The sequence below is a fragment of the Struthio camelus genome, chromosome 4 (assembly GCF_040807025.1).
Source record: "Struthio camelus isolate bStrCam1 chromosome 4, bStrCam1.hap1, whole genome shotgun sequence".
Taxonomy (NCBI): Eukaryota; Metazoa; Chordata; class Aves; order Struthioniformes; family Struthionidae; genus Struthio; species Struthio camelus.
In genome coordinates, this window is record NC_090945.1 from 38,916,644 (window position 1) to 38,939,823 (window position 23,180).

General features: G+C 40.5%; 1 protein-coding gene across 1 annotated transcript; it reads right to left on the reverse strand.

Annotated features, from left to right (window-relative positions):
• Positions 1-1,545: 1,545 nt before the first annotated feature.
• On the reverse strand, positions 1,546-19,908 carry RNF175 (ring finger protein 175). Its single transcript, XM_068942355.1, has 6 exons — positions 19,777-19,908; positions 16,364-16,398; positions 5,111-5,218; positions 3,357-3,477; positions 2,631-2,764; positions 1,546-1,781 (listed from the first exon to the last, which is right to left on the reverse strand). The coding sequence occupies exons 3-6, from the start codon at positions 5,134-5,136 to the stop codon at positions 1,700-1,702; spliced, it is 363 nt and encodes a 120-aa protein (XP_068798456.1). The 5' UTR covers positions 5,137-5,218; positions 16,364-16,398; positions 19,777-19,908; the 3' UTR covers positions 1,546-1,699.
• Positions 19,909-23,180: the final 3,272 nt, after the last annotated feature.

Below are 23,180 nucleotides of genomic sequence, written 5' to 3' on the forward strand. Positions count from 1 at the left end.
GCCAACAGGTATGTGCCTCCAACTGGCACTGCAACACAAAATCTTTGCCAAAAATCTCAGGTGCCCTTCCCTCCACAGTCAGGTCCATCTGGCTACCAAGCACACAATACACATTGCTGTGGTTCCAATTTTTTATAAGGGGGTGTTGGAAGAGGTATGAGTTATAATACAGCAGCTCTAGAAAGAGGTGAGGAAAAAAAAAAGCTAAAGATAACCTTATGCTAGTTTTGCCTGAGTTTGGGAATAAAATTACCTTACATTAACCAAATGATCAAACTATTTAGGTGCCATGTTTTAGAATTCGCTGTATCCAAAGCCATTATGTGATCTAAAATTCTCATCTGCCACTCAGCTTTCTGTATTTAGAATTTCAACTATTAGGCACTACAAATATACTTAATAATGAAACAATTTTTAAATATTGGCACTTTCTTTTCCTTATTTTTTAAGAGCTCTACATAATAAGAAAATAAGTCCTTTTGTCTAAAACAATTTTCTCACTGAAGGCAGCAATCTCTTTTAAAACTCTCACTTTGAGAAGATCAAAAATGCTTTAACATCATGCTGTAAAGTAATGCAGTCTTGCTATTAAGATAAAAGGAGGCACCCTCCCAGTAAAAGGGTGTATAGCACACCAGAGTTCAGCCAACTACTATCTTCCATAGTCTTTTAAAATTAAGTATAGAATATGCATATTATTGTACACAGGTAAATATCCAACACTTTGCATTCTCACTAATAATCTTAGTCCTATTCTAAACTCAGTGAGTAATTAATGCCTTGGACTATGCCTATAACAGCTGGTTACCAAGCCACCAGATAGCGGAGCCAATCCAAAAGTTGCCCATACAACATGTGTGCGTTCCCACCTAATCTGCTGTTAAGGAAACTGGAGATACAGTTTAACAGTTAGTAAATCTTGGCTTTTTTTCTTAGTCAGAATCAAAGAAAAAGTATAGGCGTAAAGTTTTGAAATGCTTTCTTTCCAGCTCTTCTAATTTAATTCCTTTTGCATAAGGGTAAGGTTAAATTTAAACATGTCATTGACATATTGTTGAAATAAAGCTTACAGAAGTAAGCTAAATTTTGCTTCAACTCAAGCAGGTTTCTGAAGATGCAGCAGCAAATCTTGGACTATTCTTCTGTTTGCTACAGAAATTGGAGGAAAAAATGTAGTCTACCAAATAGTAAGAAGAAAGGAAAAGCACTTGTCCTGAAAGTGGACTATATCAATCCTGTGCACGAAAGAGCAAATGCCACTGCGTGGAATCTTTCTAAAACTGTGATTTACATTCTTTAAAATGTTCCTCTCATTATATAAATGATTTTTGGATGTCCGAAAGTTAAGAGGGAAAAATATATATATACACACACACACATATATATAGAAATACACACACACACACACACACACACACACACACACACACACACACACACACACACACACACACACACACACACACATTTTACTTGCTTGGGGTCCCAGATAAGATAAAGTCAAACAAACAGAACTATCATCTTCCCTAAATATAATAGCTCCTTAACAATAATTGTTTTTCCATTTATTTAATGTGGGCATCTCATCCCACCACTGCAGACCAAAACAACAATTAACAAGTAATCAGGCTACAGTTTAGAAAATTCAAATCAGAAGCACACTTGTTAAGGAAAGAATATGGGTTACTTAAGATCCTCTTCAAATCAACTTTCTCCTTGCATATGGGCAAGTCTGTTTCTTGCCAACAGTACACCAACCACAAATGCAGAATTCATGAAACCTGTTATCAAGCGTATTATTAAGGAGTCTTTCAAATATAAACAAGGAGCAGTGCATATATCTGCAAGCCCAGTCAAATCATCAGCAGATAATTTTAATGACTGATTATGGCTACTGCCACCTGTTTTATAACTGAGCAGTTTCAAATGGTCTTCAAATGGCTTAAATATTTAGAATTATTTTAAAATTGAATCCAATGCCCTGAACATAGACCAATAACTGTATTCTCCAGCATGCAAGAAGTCAGGAGACTTACAAACTGCAGAAGAAAATGATTCATAACAGTGCTACGGAGTGTATGCTGTACCTTTCCTTTTGGTTTCTGGAATGCAAAATGCTTAGTTGTATGGCACCCCTCAGTACCAGTTCCGGGTTTTCTGCCAGGCTTTAGGCTAGGTATATGTTACCTTTTGAGAAGAGTTCTACATCTGCTCTTAAAACTGCCCACCAAACACTACCCCAGGCACAGCCAGCGGGAACCCTCTGCAGAATCTTGAATTATCAGACCTGACCAATGGGTAAGCCTGCATGGGTTAGCATGGGGCAGTTTAATACGCTGCCGGGCACACCCAGCCTGGCTGAACACAAAGTATCTAGAAGGCAGATTTAGGCATGGAGTAGTAGGGTTATGGCTTTTCTTACGTTATGTGTCAGAAAGCCGTGTGGACTCAGGTTGTGACACAGAATTGAAATACATTTCTTTCTTACTCCTATTTTTACTTTCATGCTATGCTGTTTCTGAATCTGTTTTTTGTTCCTTTTCTCTTGATATTTATTGCTGTTACTATTATTTTTAATGCAGCAGAAAAGAAGAAAAAACAACAGTTCCATAATTACATGAAAAGGATACACATGATTACAGGACAGCTGGTAGGTATTTTCAGTGATCCCTTCTTCATTTACATCCACAAATATTTTCTGCCCACAGACTGCACAGATGTCATTGGACACGTTTCTTGTTGGTATGCCACTGACATTGTAAAACTGTCAAGATCAAGATAATATAGGAAAAAGAAGACAATAACAAAATAATCTTTGCTTAGAGTCAAGCATACACAAACACTGTTTAAATGACATCAAAGATAGGGACAGCATGAAAATGGCTACAGTTGTCTTACTCTGTGTCAAGATGCACAGAGTTACCAAGAGACAGTTAAAATCTTACTGTTGAGGAAAGAATGTCAGCAACTGTGTCCCTGCTTTTAAGTAACTGAGACAAATAATTGTGTTGAGATAGTCACCTTATTTGGAAAGGGAACATAAGAACTACAAAAAGGGAGAGACAATAAGACTTTCACAGACTTTGGGGAAGTAAGAAGCATGTCTCCCTATGGCAAAGGGAGAATGTTATAGTGTCTTGTACATGGGAACTAGCCTGTTAGCAGCCCAAACCTAGGGTTCAGCAGTTTGTCTAAGGGACAAGAACAGCTTTCTTTAAGGAGAAGTGAGGTCAGTTTACTGCAAATGTATCCAGTAGACCTTATTTATTCTTGGGAGCCCAGAGACGCAAGCAATTCAAGAGCTCGCTTCCAGTCCTTGCAAACAGTATTCAAAATGATGATTCCCCAGCACTTACACCAGTGGTGGAAGCCATGTAGTCAGAACAAATCTCTGTAAAGTCTCTTCCCATCACTCCATAGTACAGCCCATAAAAAAACAGTATCACACCAAAACCCATAGAGTCTTCAGTCTTGATTCTGTCATAAAACCACAAAAGAAAACTTGGTTGAGTCTGTTGTTGCCCAGAAATGCCAGAAAAAAATAACAAGATTTTTACTTCAATTAGCTCTTGCTTCCTTCCAACAGGAGGTTTTAGTTTCATATTTTTTGCAGCAGACACCTTCATGCTTGAAGTATCAATGTGCTTGAAGATAAGCAATGTTGAAAGCAGGCTATGGACTACTTTTGGAGCCACAGCTACTGAACTCTGTTATATACAAGCTGACACATTTTCTTATAGATAGGGACTTTGCCAAGAGCCTTAGCACACAGAACAGTTAGGTATATTTCATTGTTTTGCAGGAGCAACAAGATCAACCAGATCTTAAGACGTAAGATTCCCCTTTAAAGAAATGTTAAGCTTCTCTAGCTGAAAGTGCTCACTATTCTCCTGAAAACAAGTTCCTCAGGACAAAATATTTGCTAAACTGCAGCAAGCAATATTAAAAAAATAATAATAAAATGGGCAGAGCCTGCAAAAATGCTCCTATTTATTATCATCTATCTGAGACTGTGGTACAGGCTATGGGAGACTGCAACCTGGCTACTGAATACTCATAAAACTGGAGCTTCGCAGGTGACATCAAAAAGGGCTTGTAATTTATGTTGTAGCAGGGCACAAAATAACAGAGTTGGCAAATTTTGCAATTACCTTTTCAAAATACACTGGTGGGGGAAGATACCTGCTTAAACAAACAACCTCAATAGAATAAAGCTTACAGTATTGGTAACATAAGCCTGTTAAATTTCTGCCATGAATTTTCCAACAGAGCTGGGTGAGTCAACTATACAATGTATGGGCAATAAATCTGACACTTAAAGGAACAGCTGATTTATGTCTGTGCAGTATCTCCAATACCTCCAAGAAGAGTTGGACTGGCAGCAGATGCATTGTGTAGTTGATCTACGTGCTCTTAGGGAATGTCTGGAATTTCTAGTTGTAAGGCACCTCAACCAGAGTTCCAGCACAGTTGCTCTGATTGGACTGCTAGCCAGCCAGAAATCCTGGGCAAACATTAAAAAAAAAAAAAAATCAAAATTGTACTCAGACAAAAATTCCAGCTGGATTAAGAGGGCAGATCTAGAATCATCTGGATAACTTTTGGCAATAGTTAAAATAAAAAGAGGAGAACTCCCTAGCAACATAGCAGACTCATAGAGCGGGAAATTATAATTACCAGAAAGATTTGTAATGTGTTTTTGATATGACTGTGCTTCTCTACTTTTATCCTTTACTTTCAGCCTTTGTATGTCTCATCTCCTTCAGGAATGTAGCTGAAGGACTGAGGATTTACTCAGCAGTTAAATTAAGGGTTTAAATGAGTGAACACACTGACTCTATGAAGTTTAAAGTTTTCCCCCTCCTCTCTTCATGCCACAAATACAAGTTGTAAACTTACTAAACATGAAATTTCAGACCAACTATGCAACAATAAAAATCAAGAAGAGAACCTATAACTACACAACCTAAAACAGATTTTATATGTTGAGGTGGGTGCAGAAGAGATCAAGCTTCAGCGGAGCAATTTCATTGCAAGGAAAGAGAAATCTACATCATAACAGAGGAAATCATAACAGAGCCAAATCCCAATTTTTCTAAACAATACCTACCTAAAGAATAAATTGAATCCAAACATGGTAAATGTTATTGCTAAATAACCCACAATTCCAATTGCACAACTCAATTTATAGATCAGAAGGAACCGCTTGTATACCAACCTGTGGAAAAGAGAAAAGGAAGCCTTGGGTATGTTGCAGAGTATGTTGCAACAAAATGCCAAATACGTATACAGCTTCTACCGAAGTATTTGCATAAAGTAGTTTTAAACTTGTACATTTCATTTGTGTATTTATTTAAAGGTGAATAAAAATGTATACTACAGAGGAGGAAAGTGGAATGTTAAACTTTTGTATCATTTTGCTTCAGTCTTCACAAGAACCATTAGCTGTGAACAGTTTGCTAACATAATTAAAACTAACATCCAGGAATTGTGGAGGAGGGGACACAGGCCAGAACAGGGGAACGGCTAAAAGACAACTGAGGTAAGTTAGATGTATTCAGGTCTATAGACCATCAGTAGATCACTGATGAAATTTTCCTAAAATACTTAAAAGTTAGCAGAAGCAATCTCTGAACCATTAATAATCAACTTTGAGGGCACAGGGTGGAGAGGTGTAGTTTCAGAAGACTGGAGAAGGAAGAATATAGGCCTCTTTCTAGAGGAACAGTGATACCTTTAAGAGCTCAAGAACACCTGGGATGACTGTTGCTGGTAAGAGTGTGCATATTAAAAACCAAGATAGAATGGATGGAATAAACTTAATTTTAATTCTTGTTTAATTCTTTTTCATTTGCGTGTCATGCCTGATAAACACTGCTTTAGTGGTATTTATAATTCACACTGCAGTAATAAGATTCCTTTAAATTCAGCTGCTACTGGCCCTTTTTGTAATGTGATAAATTTTGGTACAGGGGTACTTTTATTTACCCTTCTCCACCTCCAGGTTTTAAGAAACAAAACCAAAACAAAACAAAACCAACAAAAAGGACATACTGTGGTGTCCCTCCTGAGAGAGGCTTGCGAGTTGCTCTGAAAATGATGGATCTAGTAATAACAGAGAACGTTCCCCACATGGACAGAAATCTCCAGCAGTAAAGTTTGATGGTGAAATGAAGAGGAACAACCCACATCTGCAGCAGTGTGACTAACTGTTGGCAAAAGTGAGACAGCCATTTCGAAGTAATGACATCCTAGAATTCCATTCTGCATGATTATTTTTGATCAAAATATTGCCAAACTGTAAAACCTGTACAAAAAATGTAACTTGTACAGCATCAGACATAGTAGGGCCTTTGGTCCTAGAATAATGATTTCAGTCTGTCTTACACCCGATAAATAGTGAGTAATCCTAGTTCTAGGAAACTGGTTATAACATTGAGATACAGCTCATCAGACCCACACACCCTGTCCTCAAAAGCTAAACTGTCTATTGATATAATTCTACTGAATCAATCATTAAGGTGTGTTTTCTAAATCAAGTTACACATACATGGAGACAACTGCCCTGCTAAAACTTTTGGAGCAACTTTTCTGAAATCAGTGGAGAGTCTGGCCTAAAACCAATCTTCAGAGAAAGGTGCAGCATTTGGCTCCTTTAATTTGGGACTGTTACCTGACTATGCTACTGAAAGTTTTCTTAAAAACCCTTTCTACACCACAACAAAATGCTGTTGCTTAAACTTTTAAATCTTTTTTATAAATTAAATGATATTAAACTTAATGATGTAAATTTGCTCAAGTCTCCTTTTCAGTTTGCCTGTAGTAATAAAATATGCTATTTCACATTTTTTGCAATAAGCACACATTTGAAATCCACTGAATAATCAAAAGCCCTGTAATGTCAGTTCTGTCCATGACTCACATTAATAAACCATGGATTTGGGGTTGTAGAAGCCTGATAGTGACTAAGATAAAGGAAGAATGACTTTAATATGCATTTGTATAGTTAGCTCCTGGGTCTTTGCGATAAGGCTACTAAGATTGAAGAAAAAAATCTGAGGGCAGATGGATTTATAGTTTACCTACGTTATGCAGGGATGTTTTTTAAAGCAAATGAAAACCATAATCTGTCTAGATGAAAAAGTTATTTCTGTGGAAGATGAATCTATTTTCTAAACCCAAAAATAAAGTTCTGAAGGAATAAGTGTTACTCCCAGTGAAACCAATGAGAATTTTGCCACAGATTTTGATCGAAGCAGGACTGGATTCTTCCTCTTCACCTATGAAAAGTAAGCTACTGCTGGGGGGAAAAAAAACCCCTCTAACGAGATAGAAAGCATGAAACTTGTGAAAAATGGTATTTCACAATATAAGTTTGAATAAATTAAATGAAATAATAGGCACATGTTAACCACACACCATCCCTGGATCACATCATTGGCACACATTTCTCCACCCTCCACCCCCAGCTTTAAGGGCTATCTTGCAGGAGGCTGCCAGAGCCTCTCTGTTGCCTGCCTTCCTGCTGTCTAACATGATCCCTTTCCATTGTTCTTACATACTGGGTGGGGGGCGTTGTTTTTTAGTAGGCTGAAAGTGGAGTCTAAATTTAAGAGGCAGCGCCGTAACTGGATGGGCATTCATCTCCAGTAAGGTAGCTACTTTCTAATACAAATCTAGCACTGAGCATTGTTACCATGCAAGCTGCAAAATGAAGTCCTAACTCATTTTAAAACGGTATCACAACCTTCTCTCAAGGAATTCTACAAACAGATCAATTGGTATATATTATTTGCAGTAATTGGCTAAAAATACCTTACTGTTTTTTACATCGGTCAGACTGTTAATTTTAATACTAATAGCCTCTATGTGAAATGTATTAATATTTTGACATGTAAAAGAGGACAAAGATATGAAACCAGTCATAGAGATGAACAGCTCAGTATTATTGATTTATTATTAACACTGGAAGGTCACCATCTGGACAATTCCATAAAATAACACATCTGCATTGCTGCTAAATGGAAGCGTTAACATCTGGGTCATATTATTCCAAATTTTCCTCATCCACCCATCATAGCAAGAGGAATTTCCTGACAAATCAGATCGCTGCCCAAAGGTAAAATGTTTTTCTCATTACCGTACTTTAAATGAGCTCAAAAGACCTAGAAGTGAAGTCAGCATCAGCGTCATAGACAACTTTCCTATTTTCTAATTATGCAGATTAGACTGGTCGCGCAAGCACCAACTGAAAAACCTGCATCTGTACTCTGCCTCACTCATAATGTTCTCCCTAATCTGAGTGAATAAAAATGCATATCGCAAGCAAATTCGGTAGAAGAGCATTACTCTAGTATCCTTTCCATCTTATAGTATGTGGTGACCACTGCATACATAAAGAAAATAACTGCATAATAATTAGATTTATTGTGACAGACTGACCTTACCAGAACTTCCTAACTTGGCAACACAAGCTAACTGGCTTTCTAAAAGTCTAGTTTCTTTTGATGTAGACATATTCAAATACTCAGAAACATATGCATGAAAGCAGTAATAATCAGCTATGTGGGTTTTTTTAGTTTTAAATTAACATGCTTATATTTGATAGTACACTGGAAATTGGCAGAGATTTCCATATTAAGTAAACCAAATGACTTTATTTTCAAGTTTAGCCTCATTACTTAGGTGTAGAAATCAATGCTGTTTTAAGTACATTGCTTCATTTTTCATCCATATTCCAAAGTAAGTTCTCATTATATGACTGTCATATGATATAAGATGTAGAATCAGTAAAATGGGCCACTGCCTATAGGACTGCAAGTAGGGCTTTTGTGTTTGAAATTGTTCTGAGGCCATTACAAATCTGCCTCTCTATCTTATACCTTTTAAGATTTCTATTATGCCACGGGAGAACAATTTTGTCCACATATATCATATTTGTTCAATTTTAATCAATGGACAACTTCCAACAGAAACCAAATTGCATTATAAGAATCAGCTGAGTGCCTGATAGTCAAAATTTCCTTTGGGAAAATACAGAATCAGAGCACTAGTAAGCTCTTTCCTTCTTTCCCTCATTTGACATGCTAGGCTCTACCACTTGCTTTTATGCTGCGAAAAGTGGATAGGGTAGGATAGGGTTGGACAGGGTAGGATACATTCTCAAGGACTGTAATCTTCTGACCAGTGTTCTTGGTTGCCACCCCGTGTCCTAGAGGACACAACATGGTTGCAAGCACATAATTGTTTCCATCTCTTCAAATTAGAGAAGTCAAAAATTCCTGAATGAACGGAGAGACAAGAACACAGACTCAAACTTACTAAAAGTAAGGTTTTTACAATGTGGATCAGAAGGGCACAGATTCTATGTTTATTTTTTAAAATCTCAGACAACAGCAAAATTCTCAAAAGTAATTGAGAAATTATGATTTTCTCTAATTTGCTTCCCTCTCTTATGGAAGTTCACTGTGAACTGCCAACTACCAAATAGAAGAAAAAAACACAATTGTCAGATTGGCCTACAAATACTTTATTCCAAGCCAAGCCTTACTAGCAAAACCATCTTTTACTTCCTCAGTACTAAGATGACACCCCTGTTACTTTATACCTGGCCATCTGGTGAAGGGCAATCTCTTCCCTCTTGCCAAAATTACCCCCAGCTGAGTTTTGGTTGCTCTGTTGCAACTTATGCTCTTTCCTCTTTGAAATAGGAGCCTTTCTCCCACCCTGCCTTTCTTTCATCAGGAGGCATTTTACATTCTTGATGAGCCTGGATAAGGCTCTTTTGGAAGCTGCAGGCTGTTGCTGGTTCTCTTGCATCTAGTAAGTAGTTGTTGCTTTTTATTTTTGTTCTTCTTAGACCTAAGTTAATGAATGCCCTTTCAGGGCTGATTTTATGCTCCCTTTGGTCTTTGTTTCCTTTTCTCTTTACAAAGAAACCTAACTTTTCTTTTTTCATGTTTACAAAGCACTTTGAAAGGGAAGGAGGGAGTCAATCCCTGCAGTCCTTGGCTATACTTCCACTATCAGGATTGTGCAATTCTCGCTGAGGTCTTACTATGTCTGAGAATACCATGGGTATCTGGAGAAGGGATCTATAAATGCAGACATTCATACTGAACTCAAAGACTCAGACAGAAAGGTTTGCTAATTGATGCTGCCTTCTAAGTCATGATAGGCAGTGGAAAGCTGGCTACTCATTTTCTTAATCTCCTGGGGGAAAAAAACAGAAAAGCAAGCAGTTTCTGCTCAGAGAAAAGGAGCCCTGAGCTTACCCCTTATGGAAGGCAATGTGCCCTCACTCCTTGACTTCCCTTCTCTTTTGCTCTCAAAGAAGCAAGCATGTTTTCACAAACAGTCAAAGATGTTTGGTTCTTCCTCTTCAGTGCTAGATGCCATTGTACATAACCTGTACGTGAACTACAAAGGCATAAACTGAGATGTCAAAAGCAGGATGGCAAGTAAGAGAAATGCATAAGCAAACAAAAGTAGAGGGCTTTTTCCTCTTTAGTGGGTATGTGGTTGTTTTTCTAATTTTGACTTGCTTGTTTCCCGACAAGTCGAATGAAAGTGATATGCACACGAATGCACATGTAATAACTGCCACCTGGAAGAGCTGTAATGCAGCAGTCTAGACGTGCCTGTACTTGGTGAAGCTGTAGATTTTTTTTTTTGTTGGGTGTATTTTAATGTTAAATGGACAATTTCCTGTATGCATTAACCAAGTTGCTTAAATAATAAATGAGACCAGATACACAGCTTCTGTTTCTAAATCTGAGGGTTTCCTTATCTGATGCAGCAATGTATGCTAGTTACTTTTTCACCTAATTTGTGTAAGGATTTCATTAATTATTCAATTTCATATTTTAATGTTTGTCCTATTTGTTAGTCTTCAAAGTATGGTGGTCTTAAAACTATATATAGTGGCTTATAGTGGTTTCAGCATATGGTGTTAGTCTTCAAAGTATAGATTTTGGCACTTACTATACAGCTAGAAGTTCAGAATTTTAACGTCCCATACAAAATACTTTTAAGAAAGCAAGCTAATATGATGAGATCAACAGAGGGTATTAAAAAAAAAAAAACAAACTATACACAAGTTTCTGGATATGAAACATGAGGGCAGCTGCAACTTAATACACAAACTCATACATTGTTTTAATGAAATACTCTGTTAAGTTACCTAATATGGAATAAATGCAATGAACCATCTACTGGTAGAGACCTACTATGAGTGGCACTCTCTTGTAAAAGTACCTTCATAAATACATGTAATAAGTGTGAGAATAAATTACTCTCATGACTAAACAGAGCATGAAGCAGAACCTCAGTACAAAGTTAACTTCAACTTCTCATGCTACTATTTTTACTGAAAGAGGCTCTGCTCCACTTCCTTTATTACTGGGGTAGGAGGCCTCACTGCCACCACAGAGCTGTGCTTTGGTACCTAAAACTTAAACCCCAATATTTTTCTGATGCAGGTGTTAAGTTCTGTTTATTTTAAAATGCACTACAAAAAGAAACAAAAATGTCCTCAGAAAGTCTTAGCAAAAATCTTGTAATGCTTGCAGTTGTATGGGAGCCTCCCTAAACTAGCTTACCTGCATTTAAAAGTATAGTTTTGGGTTATGTAATTTATAGCTTATGTAACTTTGTAAGTTTGACAAGCTCCTGTAAACTAATAGCTGGGAATGAAGCTTCAATTGCTGAAGTCAAAGTTACACAATTAAATGACTGTAACAAGCGGCAGACTGTTGGTGTTTTGACTTGGGAAAGCAGATGTAGTACACAGCAACTAACCTTAAAGTACTGTAAAGCAAAGCAGTGAAAAAGCAATGCAGACTGCATTTTTCTTAGGCTACCACAGACTTTCACAGACAAACAGGGTCTTCCCAGTTGCTCATTGTTGTATCGGCACTGATTAGGCACCAGTCTCATAAAAACGATTTTTAATGGAATGGTGACTGAGCGACTTCAGTTACTTCTAATCTGTTCTTCATTTAATGGTTGTTGAAATCAGTGATGCAAAGACTGCTGCAAAAGAAATGCATGAAAAGCTCCGAACTGAATTTGGCCAAGATGCGACAACAAACATAAAGTGGTTAAATGGTATAACAGAACTGGTCTAGATGAGAAGCTAAAGAGAACATCAAGGTAAAATAGTATCACATATGATGCTCAGATGCTACACATGCTCAGGGTTAGGGTCCTGTGTGTTTGTAAAAGTTGTTGACATGAAGCCAAACTTCTCAATGGCTTACACTACCTGTGATTTCATTAGACTCTTCACTACTATATTTGTTGCCATTACTAACATTTCATCACCATTCCAGACTCTGTCAAGTATAGTTGAAGAGTCTGATTCATAACCTCTCCATTACAATCTTGTGCTAAAGCAATCATAGATCAGGCTATTTTTATATCTCTTACCAAAATAGTTTATGTAAATTGAATTAACAGCTCATTCTCCCTTCTATGTTTAGCAGCCTTGTTAGAAATCAAGGTTTTAGAATTAACTCAACTTAAAATCCTTTAGAATCTGGGGAGCAATTGCCAGGGGATCAAGTATTGCTTGGGACAGTTATTGATGCCACTGTAACTGAACTCCTAAACAGCAAAAGTCTGTATTTCAACTTGCAGATGGCTTAGGGCACTCATCAACTCATGAAGAAGGGAAAAGATGAGACACTACTTGTGTGCTTCAGATTCTGCCTATCTGTAGTATCTGTGTAATCTCCATTCACCCAATAGTTTTATTTATTTATTTAATGTTTACCTAAAACTCATTCCCTTTCAAGGGCTGTGTTATGAGTACAAGATGATGCCCATTTCCACCTCTTCTTTTCCCTAGTAAAATTCTTCTCCTTTGACTCAGTAAACAGTAATTTGTGCTACGGAGGAAAAAAAAATCAACAGAAGGGATGGGGAGGCCATTTACGAGGTGCCTGACTTTTTCCAGCTATTGAATAGCAACTGCAGGGGTGGAGGCTGGGTCTTTCTAGTTTTCTCAGGTTTACAGAGAAGTGTGTTGCAGTGAAAGGAACCGAGCTGAGGCACATTAAGCCTCAGTTTTAGCACCTTAACCACAAGACAAGCTTTCTCTCTAGTTAAGTATGTGCATGAGTAACTTGATGAATAGGGGCCTTGGATTTTCTCAGTAAACCTTCTCTGAAATATTACTTCATCTAGATAAGGGTAGTGACTGTGTTCCTCCCTAGTCCATTTTAAGACAGTTGTTTGAAAACTCAAAGCTTTTTCCTAAAGGCTTTCCCACCAAAGACTGACTGCAGCATCAGTATATATACATAGAAAATAAAACAGAAGTTGTTTTTTCTCCCCACATAAAAGCTATTTTCTACCCGATCAAGAACCGAGGCTTGCTGCTCTCCATGGATGCACAGTTGTCTTGCCAGATGTAAATACCTAAGAGTATGTCATGATTGCCAACAGTTGCCTGAGAAAGATGGCTATCTTAAACCACCACAGCTCTAAAACTGCAGTCTTTCTGAAAAGCTACTCACATTGTATGACTGACAGTGTCTTTGCTTCCACTGAATAAGTATAATCCGGGCAACAATCAAGGTTGCAATGAGAATAAGAATTATTTCCATAAGCATGATTCATGACTATGGTGCTTTGCATGCATTTTCTGATGTTGGAACCTGAAAAGAAAATATACACACTATTTAAAAAAAAAAAAAAAAATTGGATTGCTTTATTGACCCTAGAGGTGACAGTGAGCCTATGGGTGTGCGGTTATTTGCAAGGAAATGTGCTAGTGTAGTTGTGCATGAAGGCACCAAATAAAAAGTCAGACAATAATACTCCCTCTTTATAACCGGAACTGTTATCCTGAAAAGAAAATGTGAAGTAAATTTATGAGCAGAGAAGGACATCTCTTTTGGTGTTTTTTTTTTTCCCCCTAGTGACTTGGTCCTGAACAGAAATGTAGCCACAAACACACAATTCCTGTAAATTTTAAGGAGAAATTTCAGATCAGCAGATCTGAGCTCTGCATGCTCTTTTCAGTCCAAGCAAAATGCAAACTCAAAAGAGATTACACCCTGTTTTAGCTTCCTTCCCTATAAAGTGAGGATCATAACTGACTCTTCCTTCTAGAGTTAATGAGAGTTGGGAGGTGATCCTGCCCCTCTACTCAGCCCTGGTGAGGCCACATCTGGAGTGCCGGGTCCTGTTCTCGGCTCCCCAGTACAAGACAGACATGGAGCTACTGCAGTGAGTCCAGCAAAGGCCTATTAAGACAACGAAGGGACTAGGGCATCTCCCTTATGAGGAAAGGCTGAGAGAGCTGGGACTCTTCTGCCTGGAGAAGACAAGACTGAGAGGCGATCTCATCAATGCGTACAAGTATCTGAAGGGAGGGTGTCCAGAGGATGGGGCCAGACTCTTCTCCGTGGTGCCCAGCGACAGGACGAGAGGCAACGGGCACAAACTGAAACACAGGCAGTTCTGCCTGAACATGAGGAAAAACTTCTTTGCTGTGAGGGTGACAGAGCACTGGAACGGGTTGCCCAGAGAGGTTGTGGAGTCTCCTTCCCCGGAGATACTCAAAAGCCATCTGGACACAACCCTGGGCAACGTGCTCTAGGTGACCCTGCATGAGCAGGACTAGACTATCTCCAGAGGTCCCTTCCAACCTCAACCATTCTGTGACTCTGATTCTCTGAGCCACCAAGAAAGAGAGGGATACACTGGCAGCTGTTAATTGTTCTCCTTCACAACTAAAGCTGAGTAAATATCTGTGTTAGGGTCTCATGTCCCTGCAGTGAGAATCTTGAGATCTTGGTCTGAGCTCGACTCCAATGAACCTGGATCTTGATTTTGCTGTGATGTGGAGCTTCCATGGGTGTGCCTGAATGTCAGGACTCAACAGCACCTCCTAGCTTCTAGATCTGAGTATGCCCCAAATGTGTTCTGAAATGATGCTAAAGTAAGAGATAGGAACGGTCTGTCTCCCTTCCCTTTCCATGCTCTTCCTATGGGAAGAAGCACCCCACACATGGGTTGGATGGGAGCTGCAGCATGTTCTGGTTGATCCCTGCCCTGGACAACTTTCAGATTAAGACCTTGTGTTATGCTGGCTGATGTGCACCAGCTACTCTATTCAGACATAGCCTGAACGTAAACTAGTCTGGATCCAGGTTTGAGCAAGGAACTATATGAGCCTGAAACTATTTTTCATTGCCAGTACCTGTTATCCTTGCCAAACTCTGAACCCAATTAAAACTTTAAACTTTGCAAAAATGTGCGTATAGATTTAAAATCTGTTCCTGTTTCCCATTCAAATAATGTAGCTCTTCAGAGGCAAAAGTACAACAGTTGTCACGCTTTTTTCCATTTAAAAAGAAATGGCTACTTGATTGCTGCTTAGCGCAGATGATACAGAACCGGAGTAGGTACTGATAGCAGTGCCAAACATGTCATCTCAGTGTTATTTAAGTACCACTGAGAAGTTTATTCTGCCTTTACGGCTCCCATCTCTCCCAACTTGAAATACACCTCTTTACTATTTAGTTTTCCTAAATCTAAATGGACACCAAACCAAGAATGCAGTAGATTTTCTAGAAATCCAGATTTCTTTCCTGCTTCCTTGCAAAAACAGCAGTCAGAGACAACTTTCAGAGAGGGAAGAAGTTGTTAAATATAATTGTTGAGGTGTAATCAGTAGCTTGTGGTCATGCAACAAAAACTTTTTTTACCACATGCACATACTGAATCTATGTAACTCAAAAGAATAGAAGAATTGCTCTACTTTGCATTAAATATTATGAAGTAGCATGTAAATGTGATGTACTTGGTGTCTTCCATGCTGAAATCAAGTGCTCTGCTCTTAGGGTGCCCCCTTATGGGCAATGCATTGGAGCTGGCCTCACTACAGGCACACTGGGAGGATGGCCCTCTGAGCTAAGGGCGGAGATCCATATTCAGTGTTATGTACATATACAGCTTAAGATAGCATAATTAAAATCCATTATAAGGAATGAGTAGGAGGGAACAGTGAGACAATTGTTTGTTTATTTTTTTTATCCAAACAGAAATTAAAATCATTGGTAACAGACTGTTTCTTTATATTAGACTTGCATGGAGAGGAAGCATTGTATTTATTGTACCTAAAGGAAAACGGTATATTACAACAGCAATCTCTGTAACGACAGATATAAAGCTGTTTGCTATTCTGTTTTGCTGGGGAACTGATTAAACTGACAGAATAAAATGGCAGTAAAACTTTTCAAAACAAAATTCTTTACTATTCTGTGAATAAATGTTAAAGGTTTCTGGTATCACTATTAAATGTACAACTCATTTATCAAAACATTTGCTAGCAATATGTAAATTGACTTACTTCCATTGTTCTTCTGTTGACAATAAATCATTTGCCTGAAACACACAAAACACATAACTTCATGGTGAGCAACAACCATATGGGTTTTCTTCTTTTAACCCTCACCACACCTTTCACTATGAGTTGTGGGATGTGGACATATATTCTGCAGTTCTGCAGGTTCCCTCTTTCCTGGATGCTCCTTAGGAACCTACTTTTTTTTTTTTTTTTTTTTTTTTAAATCAGGACCATGATTGCAAAATTTCAATTTCTACTATTTAGAGAGGGTGTAGTTATTGAACTCTCTTTGGATGACTAGGCAGTGTAGACTATAACATACTATAAGTTTCTGCTGTTACAGTTTAACTGAAGTTGGAAGGGACATTTGGTAATTATCTGGTCCAACCACCTGCAAAACAGGGCCGGTCTAAGTTACACCAGATTGCTCAGGGCCATATCCAGTTGAATGATGAGTATCTCTGGATGGAGATTCCACCACCTCTCTGGGCCTCTTGTAGTAGTAAATACCCTTTTTTTTCAATCCATAGGGACAAAGTAACTGTAACAAAACTAGTAAGCTGATGTTTAAACTAAATGTATTCCACACATCAATATAGAGGTCTAATCTTAGTGGCTACTCTAACCAGACAGCTGTACTGGTGCACTGTGAAGTCTGGCACTGGTGACCCCCCTGTCCCTCTCCCCCCCCCCCCCCCAAAAAAAAAAAAAAAACAACACCTCTGAAAAGAGAAATGCAGGAGTACTTGGTGAAGTGTCAAGGCAATATAACACAACAGGCACTTTTTGTTCTGAACTGTTCTGTCTAGAAAGCTCATTATCAAAGATGCTGTTCCTTTTTATTTTCCTTCAAACTCTTCTGATTCAGAATATAAAACCTGCAGATCTTCCATGACAATTCTAAGACTCAAAGGGATATATTTTCCCTGTTTTCATAAATGTTTGCTGTTTTTCATTTGGAACATTGTACTGTGAACATTTAATTTTGCTGATATAACTGCGGTGTCAAGTGGTCACTTTATGTTGGTCTTTGCCATTTATGTCTCAGCCCTATGGGTAGTGTATCCCTGTATCTTTCTTCAAGTAGAGAGGGATATAACTTTAGAATCTGCCTTAAGAAAGTGAGGCCCTTTGTACTCGCCTAAGAGAGGAACTGTGAATCTGAGTCACCATTCACTTGAAGGAGTATATTTTTGGAACTTTTGAAGTACTAAAAGATACAGCTGCACCTAAACAGAAGCTTCAAATGCACCTAGAAGCCCAAAACTGCTTCCTCATCTCCTTTTGCACTACTTTCTGACAGAAAGAGGTATGAGGCAATTGGATCCTGCTACCTCATCTGTGGAGGACATAAGAATGACCTCATTCTCATAAGGGAATAAGATGAAGAAAGAAAAAAATCTTCATTACACCTTTGCAAAATTCAAGTAAAAGCTTTGATGTTCTAGTCTTAACCAGCAAAAGCCTTAAAAAACTGAGATCTGATTTTGTAGTTCATATATGCTAAGGTACTATTATAAAAGTACTGAACAGCACATCCACAAACTTTTATCTCATAAGAAGTTAGCAAAACCAAGCTAAACTGCAACAATTACAATATATAGCTCAAACTAGAAAAGCGTTTGAATTGACACTGTGCTATTTATTTGTTTACCAGCGAAGTAACTGATAACTTTCAAATCCTGAAAATGGATTCCTCTTGCTAATCACGCTTGATTTGTTGTCACTATGTAAGAAGACTGGAAATATGTTTGGGATCTTTAAGATCTCAAATTTCTCAACATTGCACAAAGTAACATTTTGACTTAGTAGCAAGCTATGGCCCATTTAAGAGGAAGGATAGTAAGACTGAAAAATAAACATAATTTTATTTCAAAGAAGGCAGATCACTTGCCAGTATGTCATTGTACTCTACTAGCATACTTATTTCCCCTTTTTTAAAGTAGGGATGAACTTAGGCCAAGTATTGAATTTCTTCAACGTGTACTGATTAAGACACCTTTCTTTAAGTATTAGCTCATCTCCATCAGAATTTTGGACATGGCAATGGTTAAAAAATAAAAATAAAATTACAGTCCACAGGCTAAACAGAGGTTTTACCTTTATTTTAGATGGCTCACAGCCAAATGAATCTTTGTATCTCCAGACTTTCTTCCCTCGTGAATCTCTGATTGCTCCCCTCCTCCCCTAAGGAGGCAGTGATGGCTTAGTGATCAAGGATGCCCTGTATTATGGGGCTGTTCTGCATGAGGTGATGACTGGAGCAGCAGGTGAAGGTTGTCCCAACAAAGCAGCCAGGAAGAGGTTTGTCTGAAGGTGGACATGAGCAAGTAAGGAAAGTGCCATGAGATGCTGGTATCTAGGTGGCGCAGTCTGTGGCGCAGGGACTGGGAGGATGAAGAACCAAGTGATTTATGTGAGGAATCACAGTGCGGCGTTTTGATGGTGGCCATGGAGAAATACTCTTAAATACAGGCAAATACTACACGGCAGGATGGGGGCACTGCACATGGAGCAGTGCTGTGCACCAGCGGGATGCCAGGTGCTGGCTGTGAAGTTTGCGTAGGCGAAGCACGGAGCAGGGGTGGGGCAGTGCTGTGTGGCATGGCAGCAAGGGAACGTATTGTGGATGCTGGCAACTGGTGAATACAGTTTTAACGTGTGGACAGACTAAGGTATCTGAAAGGTGCACTTGGCCCCTAGGAAAAGGACAAACTAAGGTTTCTTAGCCAGCTATGGACCATGACATCCAGGTGGAGTGGATGATAGCAGCCTCAGTGATCAGCGTGGCAGCTGGAATGGGCTTTCCTTCCCTTAGGAAAGCATCTCCTTAGTAATGACAAACCAGTACCAGGCAAAAAAGTTTTTGCCATAAATGCAAAACTCCTTTCTAAATGCAGCAGCCATCAGCAGCAGATGGGGATAAAGGTTAGGTGCCATTTGTCCAGCCATGGCCTCTGTTTTGGCTGTTGGGTAAAACGTGCTTGCTAATGAAGTGTCAACTAATGTTATTCACTTAAAACTGGACAGCACCGAGCAAGAAAATAACCTTGGCTTAAAAGGGTTGGCAGACTGGCTTTTATCTGGGTAGAATACAACCTTCAGAGTAGACAAGCAGATGTCAAGATGTGCACTTTTAATTCCCCCAGCTGGATGACCGAGTGGCTGGGAAGAGCAGTTGCCCCCGTCCCCTGGGGCAGGGGGTCTGGGGCTAGGTTTATGGCCTCGCCTTTTTCCTCCCCTCTCCCGCAAGGCAAGGTGACGGTGCTGAAATGGCTGCTGCCTCCCCTCCCCTTCCCCCCCCCACCCCCCCCCGCGGCGCTGCCGCGCGTGCCACCAACTGCCGCCACCAACCGCCGCCTCCCGCCCGTCTCGCGCCCTTCCCCGCCCCCTCCCCTGTTCGGCCCCGCCGCTACCTGTCGCCGCGGCCATGGCTGTCCCCGGGCGGGGGGCGGCCGCCATTTGGCGGTGCCGCGGCGGGGCGCGGGGAAGGGGCCCGGCGGGAAAGGCTCGGTGAAGCGTGTGGCCGGTCGCTGGCCCGCCGCAGCCGCTGTGCTTGGCAGCCGCGGGGAGGGCATGCCTCTCTAGACGGCCCCACCGTTCAAAGCGATCGCCCCCTGCCCAAGCCACGACGAGCGGTTATACAAAACACAGGCCAAACTCAAGGGTTAAGCTTTTGGCTTTTGTATTTTTTTTAAGCGTTCAGTGGTGTTGCACTCGCCAGTTTGGGACCCCACAGTAACGTGCACAGTCTTTAAAAGAGGGTTTTTTTTCCACTGGCTCCCATGTTTCTGACGTGCTGGAGAGAGATGGTGAGCTCTGAGGGGAAAACGGCCTTCGACAGCACCCGCAGGGTGGTCTGCTCTGCGATGTGAGCTGCCTTTGGCTGGACGTGCTGCTCAGCACGTGCCACCATTGCGGCCTTCACTCCACCCAGCGCAATGGGAACCTGGCCACTTCAGGCGTTGCTAAAACTACACTTGGCCCATCCTCTGGAGAAGAGAAAAACCCCAGTGCGGCCACAGTGAATAACGCCTTTTCCATGTGGGCGATCTCAGGTGTATGGGTGCAGGTGACCAGGGCTGGGCTCCCACCTGGGCAGTCCTGGCGCCTCAGCCCCTGACTGTGGGGACGAAGAAAGGCCCTGCTCTGCCCACAACAGCGCCAGGGACCTCTGTAAAACTCGGCCGGAGGCAGCAAGCCTCACCAAAATTCTCAGGTTGCTCAGTATTCACAAGCGTGGCACACCGCTCAAAATCTCTCAGAGCAATGGCAAATTGAACGCAGAGCTGCCAGCTGCGCTGGGCAGCGAAGCGCGGAGCCAGGGCCAAGGCGGTGGCGGAGGGGCGAGTTCAAGTGCAGGAGCTGCTCAGTGCAGATGTGACGGGAGGAAAAAAAGATTTGACAGAGTATTTATATATTCATCTGGTTTGCTTATTTGCTCCCTTCCTTCTCTCCCACAAGTGCTGGAAGACCAAGCACCAGATTTTTTTTGCAGGACGTTTTAATAAAGCCTGGGTTAGCGTCTCCCTTCTTCCCTAGCCCTCAGCAACGGTCACAGCCGTCGCTCTTTCTGCCCTCTGTTTGCCAGTGAGGACGCATGGCCATACTGCCTGGGTGGCAGCAACAGCATATAGGACTGGGGCAGTATTTGCACCCTTTTGGTGCTTGTGGGATGTTTCAGTTGTGCCGTTCAGTTATGGTGGCTTAACAAATCAGTCCCTGCTAACTGGCTGACTCCCCTGTTGGAGGGTAAAGCATGCTGAAAAATTGATGCTGTAGCCTCCTTGTCTTGCTTTATTGGATGGGCTAAAAGTGCATACAATGACAGCTCTGAACAGCTTACCGGTAGTAACTTGTACAGTCACCTTCAGCTTTCTTTAAAAATCCTGTTTAAGTGTGCTCTCATTGTTTTCATTATTTCATTAGGATTTTGCCCACAGTGACAAGTGCTGGCATCCAAACTGAACCCTGCCTGTGGGACCTGTACAGTCTTTGGGGCAATGTTCAGGGGATGTTGCATGGCTGTGCAGCTCCTGGTATGTGCATGAATAACTGCTACAATCATATAATTACTTAATATCAGCCATTGGTGGGAGGGAATGGCCTTATCTAGAGATGATGGTGGATTCTGACTTCCGTGGGAGTATAATTTTTTTTTAATTTAAAAACATACATGTTTTAACACAGTGGGTTACATTTCATAATTTGATGCAGTTTCATTATATAGCTTCCATATTGGCCATTCACCACAGAACATGCATCAAAACCATCAAAATATGCTTAAAACACTACAAAGTGTTCCACTCTAAGAGCAGTGGCATAGTATATCTAAGTGCCCTTTAAAATCACAGAGTCACAGAATGGTTGAGGTTGGAAGGGACCTCTGGAGATAGTCTGGTCCAACCCCCCTGCTCATGCAGGGTCACCTAGAGCACGTTGCCCAGGGTTGTGTCCAGATGGCTTTTGAGTATCTCCGGGGAAGGAGACTCCACAACCTCTCTGGGCAACCCGTTCCAGTGCTCTGTCACCCTCACAGCAAAGAAGTTTTTCCTCATGTTCAGGCAGAACTGCCTGTGTTTCAGTTTGTGCCCGTTGCCTCTCGTCCTGTCGCTGGGCACCACGGAGAAGAGTCTGGCCCCATCCTCTGGACACCCTCCCTTCAGATACTTGTACGCATTGATGAGATCGCCTCTCAGTCTTGTCTTCTCCAGGCAGAAGAGTCCCAGCTCTCTCAGCCTTTCCTCATAAGGGAGATGCCCTAGTCCCTTCGTTGTCTTAATAGGCCTTTGCTGGACTCACTGCAGTAGCTCCATGTCTGTCTTGTACTGGGGAGCCGAGAACGGGACCCGGCACTCCAGATGTGGCCTCACCAGGGCTGAGTAGAGGGGCAGGATCACCTCCCTTGACCTGCTGGCAATGTTCTTCCTAATGCAATCCAGGACACCATTGGCCTTTTTTGCCACAAGGGCACATTGCTGATTCGTGTTCAACTTGTTGTCTACCAGGACCCCCAGGTCCTTCTCCACAGAGCTGCTTTCCAGCAGGTCAACCCCCAGCAATAGAATCTCTTCTTGCAAAAGTTGGAAGGCTAAAGAGGATTTACCTCTAACAAAGAAACTTTCAAAGGAAAAATTGTATATATTTTTATTCTACTTCTTGCCTCTCTTTTTTTCCCTTTGTTTTAATATGGGGCTGAACAATAGAAATGGGACTAGGTAATAGAGGAATGTTTCTGCATCAACTAGTAGTGCACACATTCAGTACTAACATACTATGTTATACATATCAAACAAGAGTCTCAGAAATCTAATCAAAGCCAAAGGGGCTTTTTAAGATAGAGTGAACTGAATCATAGCAATTTTAATGACATGTCCATTTAATGTTTGGGGCCCTGTCTTTCCATCTCATGTTTGGATTACCAGACAGCGCTATCGGTTCTAGGCTTGGCTGTATCATTCAACAGAGTACAACGAAGACTTGAACATATTTTTATTCTTTGAGCTGCTCTCTAAAGACCGCTTTACTGGATTCATCTATGTTTTCATAAACTTGATATGCTTAAAAGGCTTGCTTTGGCCTTAGAAGGAAACAGCTCTTTCTGGCTGACTAGACTGGATTCTGGCACTCTTGGAAAGCAAAAAATATGAATTTATTTTTTTTTTGGAACATTTGTGAGAGTGTCAGAACTGCTGAAGCTCCAGAGCAGGTCTGTCAGATAACTGGCAAATTATCAATATGATAACAATAGTACAATACTGTACTTGAAGGGAAAACACGTTAGGAAAATAATAGTAACTTGTATACTTTTTCATATCTA

What these genes read in the sequence shown, in the direction of transcription:
- RNF175 (XM_068942355.1), bottom strand. Translation starts at nt 5,136, where the DNA reads ATGTTTGGATTCAATTTATTCTTTAG. An exon ending in ACATGGCTTCCACCACTGGT is followed by an intron (nt 2,765 to 3,356) that starts GTAAGTGCTGGG and finishes TGATCTTGACAG; the next exon opens with TTTTACAATGTCAGTGGCAT. An exon ending in CAGCTGTCCTGTAATCATGT is followed by an intron (nt 1,782 to 2,630) that starts GTATCCTTTTCA and finishes GCTTGATAACAG; the next exon opens with GTTTCATGAATTCTGCATTT.